General features: G+C 30.5%; 1 protein-coding gene across 1 annotated transcript; it reads left to right on the top strand.

Annotated features, from left to right (window-relative positions):
- Positions 1-4,254: 4,254 nt before the first annotated feature.
- On the top strand, positions 4,255-6,598 carry HELRODRAFT_181255 (hypothetical protein; the record flags this gene model as incomplete). The annotated part of the gene is made up of 3 exons (XM_009030501.1): positions 4,255-4,511; positions 5,087-5,201; positions 6,479-6,598. 3 exons carry the CDS (start codon positions 4,255-4,257, stop codon positions 6,596-6,598), a joined length of 492 nt encoding a protein of 163 aa, XP_009028749.1.
- Positions 6,599-7,503: the final 905 nt, after the last annotated feature.

Consider the following 7,503-nt stretch of genomic DNA (forward strand, 5'->3'; position numbering starts at 1 on the left):
TTGATTTTCATCATCAATAATTGAATTTCTGACAGTCTATATATATATATATATATATATTAGGAAGAAGACCAAGTTCTATACAGTTGTTCAAAAAATCCACCGACGATTCAGCATTAACAAGTTTTATGGTTGATTTTCTAATATTTTGAACTAGTTCTTTACAATTAAGTCTATTCAAAATGTTGAAATCCATTTTATAATCGTTTATGATTTTAATTGTTAAAATTAATCAAGCAAGATCCCATTTTTATAATCGTTTATTTTTATATTATTATTAAAATTATGCATATAGATCTATTTCGACGTAAAGTCATCATCAGTGCAATATATTTTAAATAAATTCTATTAATAGTTAATTAGTTGTATTTTTTAATATATTAAAATAAAATAAAAGTAACGAAATAAAAACGCAAAGGTTCATTGAAATTAGTAAACAAAATATTTGAAATTATACGATTGTTCATGCTACGTGGCCGTTGTCAAGATGGCAACCAACAATGTCACAAATTTGAAGCGCGAAATTAATTAGAATATCGTTTCTATTATTATTATTATTATTATTATTATTATTATTTTTATATAATAATAATAATATACAACCTCGTTATCGCAAACTCCAATCATAACAATAACAACAACTCAAACAACAATACCGACAGTGCAAAATTAACTTTATTTTATCGTAACTTAATGAGCTCTTCGTATAAAGAAGACGAATATATAATTAAAAAAATCATTAAAAAAGGAGTCCATCCAGTTGATTCTAATGAAAAAATAAACCTTCTTATTTATTATAAAATTTTAAGTCGCAACAACTACTAATAAAAAATAGTCCCAACGTTAAACTAGCAACAACACAGCACTCCCACGTCATCTACCAATTTCTATGTCCTCACGAAGACTGTAGGCTTCGTCCATCTTCTTATATTGGAATGACTACCACAAAACTGACACGCCGTTTAACCTGCCATTTGAACATCGGAGCTCCAAATCAACACTACCATGACTGCCACAACCAGCAATTATCCCGCAAAATATTAGAAGATAATACTAAAATATTAATGAAAGACACTAATTTTAACAGACTACAAATTTTAGAATCCCTATTTATTAATATTTATAAACCTAATTTGAACAAACAAATTTATTCCAATTTTATTTTACCTTCATCACGAAATGTTTAATTTATTATTATTATTATTAACATAATATTACACATATAATATATTTTATTATGTTATATTACAAAATAATTGTTTATTATACTTAATTTAACTACTTACGTTATTTAACTTTAATCGTTACGTTACTTTCGCGCTCAACTCTTATTACGTCATGTGACAGTTTATTGTTATGTTTTATTTGAATTAATATTAAATTGCCTGAAGATGAATTATAAAATTCGAAACGTCGCTTAATAAATAATTATATAATGAATATTGGTGTTCTTATTTTTAATTTAAATTATAATTATAAAAAACTAATAAGAAAAATAGAAAATCTTAATAAAAAATTAAATAACAATAATACAAGCATCGCGTTTAATGAAATATGCTTAAATGAAAATTTGTTACCGAAATTTACTGATATATATATATATATATATATATATATATACATATATATATATATGTTTGTAATAGACCATAATTTATAGAATATTGTAAAAAATATATATATATATATACATACATATATATATATATAGCTTTGCGCAGAGGCAGTACCATAGCCAGTGAGGTTCATCCGAGGCGTGGTTATTGCTAGTTGAAAACTAAACCCTATACCCCGCGATGACCCCGTGCAATACCGGGGTCAATCGCAATTTCTGTTCGCCCCTTGGTCCAAGGACTGGCAAATGCTTTTCAACGTTGACAAATGTGCAATCATGCACTTAGGGAGGAAGAACGCTAGATATGAATATAAAATTTGTGAAAGAGAACTACGATCGACAGCGGAAGAAAAGGATCTAGGAATCATTGCTCATCAAAGCACAAAACCATCTAGACAATGTACAGCTGAAGCGGCCAGAGCCAATACGATCTTGGGATTTATAAGAAGAACAATGGTCAGCAGAGAGAAGCATATCATACTGAAACTGTATAAAACCCTAGTCAGACTTCATCTGGAGTACTGTGTTCAAGCATGGAGCCCATATATGCAAAAAGATAAGGAAGTTTTAGAAAAAGTACAACGTAGAGCCACAAGAATGATTAGAGGAATCGGAAAAATGGAATACGATGAGAGATTGAAAAAATGCGACTTAACATCATTAGAAAAAAGAAGATGTAGAGGAGATCTAATCCAAACATATAAATTGATCACGAATAGGGAAACAACACCATACTCGAGATTTTTCAGGCTAGTAAACAGTGATAAACTACGAGGACACAGATTTAAGTTTTTCAAAAACTCGGATGGAAAAATAAAGAGCAGATTCTTCAGCAGTAGAGTGGTCAACGCCTGGAACGAGCTAAGCGATGATGCAGTCTCTGCAAATTCACTCAACAGCTTCAAAGCCAAACTCGGACAAATAGGATATTAGGAGATCTAATTAGTAGTGGTTGTTACACAGACCATAGTCTTCTGAACCACTTTAAACCCCGTTAATAATAATAATAATAATAATAATATCGTGGTTGGTGCAAAAAAATTTTACCATGTTACCCCGATATTCAGAGAACTGCACTGGTTGATGGTCAAAAAAAAATTTTGTTCAAAATATCAACAATCATGTTCAAATGTATGAAGGGAATAGCGCCAGTTTATTAGAAAGAAATGCATGCACCGAAACAACTGTCTTTTAAAACTGTCTGCTTAAGGTCTGATGATAGCGTGTGCTCCAAACCAACTTGAAAATGGCGGAGAGAAGTTTCTCAGTAAGTGGACCAGCCGTTTAGAATAGTCTACCAAGTTATCTATGACAACCCGAACCGACAGAAAAATCGTTCAAGAAATTATTGAAATCATTTTTGTTTTTCATTATAAGATTTGGTTTATCGTAGCAATTCAACTGTTTTTTTAGACAGTGCTTTTGAGAAACATTTTGTATGTAATTAGCGCTATACAAATTTTCGAATAATAATAATAATATGTATATATATTATATGTACAATGTTTACCTTTCATCATCAATTTCAGTTGACTCAATGCAAACTTTAGTGCCACACCATTTTTTATTAACTTATACATCAAATTAGACAAATGTTTGTATTATTTGTCTTCGCCAAAATTTTTACAATTTTGATCTTTTTCATTCATTATTTTGTTAAGACATATTTTCATGTTGACAATGTCATAATATTCATCTATAGACCACAATTTACCGAACACATTCAAGACATGTCTCTAATCTAGAGATTTTTTTATCTATGGATTTATTTTATTGTTGCAACCATTGTATGCAACCATTTTTGTCATATTTCAAGTTACTGTCTAACCAATTCATAATGAAGAAAGCCAGAGCAGGAGTTGCGTACGATTTCATCAGCGCGTACGATTTCATCAGTGTACACAAGCTGTCGCACAAACTGGTGTACAATTTCTTGTGCATCTGCACGCCTCATACACTCGTCGTCGTCGACTAAAGCTCTGCATCCTCTAACATATGTTCAAATAGTTTCCACGACCAAATTGCTAAGAGTTAAATTTAAAGAATGTTTCCCCGTCCGTTTGTTGACCATTGAAAATTGTAAATTATTTTATTATGGGTAATTAATTATATAAAAAATATCTGTTTTATATAGTATATGTACAAATTATACACATGTATAAATTATTCCTGTATACATACCTAGGAAAAATATTAAGAAAAGAATGTTATAAATAAATATATATATATCAATAAACATACAAATAAATAAATATATATATATATATAAATAAATATATATATATATATATATATACATACATATATACAGTTTTTTCAAATCTATATATATATATATATATATATATATACACAAATATAAACTATTTTCTTTTTCTATATAGCAATCAATGTGTGCCAACCTTTCTAGGTGTTGGTCTCCCAGGTTGGGAAGCCTTACAATACATGTATATTCGCATATATCTGCAAATCATACAAACTCTATAACATATTTACATCCAGAAGCAATGAAAAATGATTGTTTGTAGACATGGCTGTTGCATAACATGGATGTGTTAATTTTTATTTTATTTGCTTAGTTTGCCTGAATATCTGCTTCAAAACGGATAAGTAGCTTACCAAGGAAGGACGATGTAGAAATGGCGATAAACTCATTCATTTTTGTATTATTTTACAGCCTTCTAATGAAGACCATATCGACGTTCGTTCCTGCTATCAACCGTCACGAGCAGAACTGCAGTAAAGAAAATAACTTCAGCTCAAATGTTAAACTTCTCAACAACCATGTCAAATATCGCGAAATTCCAAGTACTAAATCAGGTGTCGACATGAATGATGAAACTAAAATAAGTTTTCACAGTCTAGTCCACAACCATGGTCGAACTGAGAAGCCCAGGTCAGAAACTATTTTTTTCTAATTTTTAAAAAAACATTTTTTAAAGTAATGATCATGAACGATTCCAACCAATTAATTTTCAGTGTTTTTTGACGAAATTGCATTATTAAATAATAATTTAATCAGAGAAAATTTAGTAAAAAAAAAATTTCAAATATTTAGTTTCCCACTTTGTAAAATTTGCTCTAAAGAATCTAATTCTTTTACATTTTTTATAATATCCACTATTGTGTGCTACCTTAATTTCTCGTATTAATATCCATAATATTTTTAGGTATTCCTGCTTTCCTCAGTGTTTTTGGGTCTATATTTCTTTTTTTTCTGAACGTATATTAAATTACATTAATTCATCTTACAATTCATTTTCGTATATATAAATATATTATATATTTTGCAAAATAAAGTTTTCTTTTTCTCATATATAAATGTTATCATTATAATTAATATCATGAGATTATTTAATAACAAAGGACGCTAGAATAAAACATGAAAATGCCTCAAAAGAATTGTTATATCAGAAAGAAATTTGCTAACTTTAAAAATTGTCTTCAATTGTTTGCAACGGTCGACTTCAGACCACGCGCTGGCAATGAAGGACAAATACTTTTTGAAATAAACACCCTCTCTATCCTTTCAATTTTTTCAACACAGAAGGATGGCGTCGACACGGTACCCATTCTTTCAGTTGAGGTCAGTTTATTGTTGGTGGACACATTTCATATTATTACCCTTTTTAAAATATTATTAGAAAATTTATATAGTGCTCTTTTATATTACACAAAGGCGCTCACCATGTTTGTCATAAATTCATCTTTTCCACGTTTTATACACGTATAACATATTTGTTTGTGATAGTTGTTGTTCCAGATGTCGTTGTAATTCTTAATGACGTTTTTTGATTAACAGATAGTTTTTAATCAGAATAACAATATTGAATCATTTTTTAATTATTAATAATTGTATTGATTAGTAAGCGATAGGAAATTGGTAATCAGTGTTTATTCTCCGATACGAACCTTTCTTTGGCACAACAATTCGACCTCATCAATCACATTTGCCAATCTTATGACTGGTTGTAAACAGAATAGATTAACAAGCTGATTTGATTAAATAGCTGAGTTGATTAAATATATCAACTATTTATTTGCTGTACAAAATAATAAACTGAAGTGGTTTTACGACATATAAAATGTAACTTATGAAATCATTTTAACGTTAATTAGAATGTTTGAAAAAACAAGAAGAATATAATAGTAGGTACAATATAATAAGAAAACAAATGTGTATTCCAAAAAATGTCGTCTATCGATTGAATAAAACTTAATTGGTCAAACATTCTAAAATTACGGTATATGTAAATGTATATGTATGATGATATGTGATACATAAAATGTTAAATAAAATAGAACATCTAAAAAAATCAACGCTTTTGCCTAATATGTTTACAATAAATGATCCCTACAACTGTCGCGTTACGCGCGCGGGTAAGGAGCTTGTTTCACGAACACAAACACGTGTAAAATGTGTTTAAATTTAATTAGATATCTACAAGCAATTTGTTATAAATGTTCATATAATACATAAACAAAATTATAATTACTTTTATACATAAATTTATAAATTCACCTGAATAATGATGCAGTGCTCATACCATAGACACCTTACATTAAGGACTTAGAAATTAAGGACGGCCCTCAAGCTCGGTGTTTTAAACTTGGGTTTATAACAAATTATAACAAATGGCTTTAAAACAACTTAAATTTCAACTTCAACGTCACAATCCATTGATTTCAGCCGATCTCGTTTTATTACCGGGTCATTCCTGTAACTAAACTCAATGCAAAGCAACCTCAGTGTTATTTTTCGAAGCTGTTGAATCCGTTGTGAAAAACAGTGGTTGCATTATATCTATAGTGTGCGATCAATGTCCAATCAATTAATCACTGTACAACAACCTTAGGCCTCAGGACAGGCAAATCTTCCAGGCCATGTCACTAAAGTATTCCTGGTATATGACTATGTGCATGTGTTCATTAACATTCGAAATAACTGAATCACTGAGCCAAAACAAGATCTACATTTACTAAAGATGGTCAGAGTTTAGTTGCACATTGGAGTGATGTGAAAGCATTTTATGAACAAACCAGAGTGACAGTTTTACGTTTCACTAAGCTTACTTACTTACATGTCGGTACACTTCAAATTTTTGCAACGTTAGAGTTTATTTTTGGTGTGTCAAGTTTTCTATTAAAAAACAGAGGCAGCGTTACTTACCTTGAAAGAAAAACTGTAATTTTGTGACTGTTTAAAATAAAAAACTTCTTTGTTTGTTTTTAATACATTTTATGACATTAGTCCTATATGTCCACACAGGAGTTTCAGTCTGACTCTGTCCAGTGGCTTTGTCATCACATCAGCGACTTGATCACTTGTTGAAATTTGTGTGATATCAACCGTTCCATCTTGAATTTTTTTCTCTAATAAAAAAGTTCTTCAAGTCAATGTGTTTTGTTCGCCGATGAAATTGTGGGTTCTGAGCTAATTTGACTGCAGCACTGTTGTCAACTTGCAAGATTGGCACATCTTTCAAATCAACCTGTAATGATTTGAATAATCTTTGAAGCCAAATTATTTCTTTGACAGCCTCTGTCGCAGCGATGATCTCAGCCTCTGTTGTAGATGTTGCAACTATGGCCTGTCGTTGACTAATCCATGATATTATGCCTCCTGCATATATCACTGCAATACCTGTGGTCGAACGTCTAGTCTTTCTACAGCCTCCAAAATCTGAATCACTGAAACACTGTGAAACTCCTTTTGTACTGTCTGATCTGTACACAATGCTCTGATCGACTGTTCCTGCTAAGTATCTAAGCACTCGTTTTGCTTTTATTATATCTCCTGGTGTTGGGTTCTCGAGGGAGCGTGATAAATAGCTAATGCTGTACGCAATGTCTGGCCTTGTACCTAACATCAGGTACATTAATGCTCC

This window comes from Helobdella robusta, assembly GCF_000326865.2.
Source record: "Helobdella robusta unplaced genomic scaffold HELROscaffold_69, whole genome shotgun sequence".
Lineage (NCBI taxonomy): Eukaryota > Metazoa > Annelida > Clitellata > Rhynchobdellida > Glossiphoniidae > Helobdella > Helobdella robusta.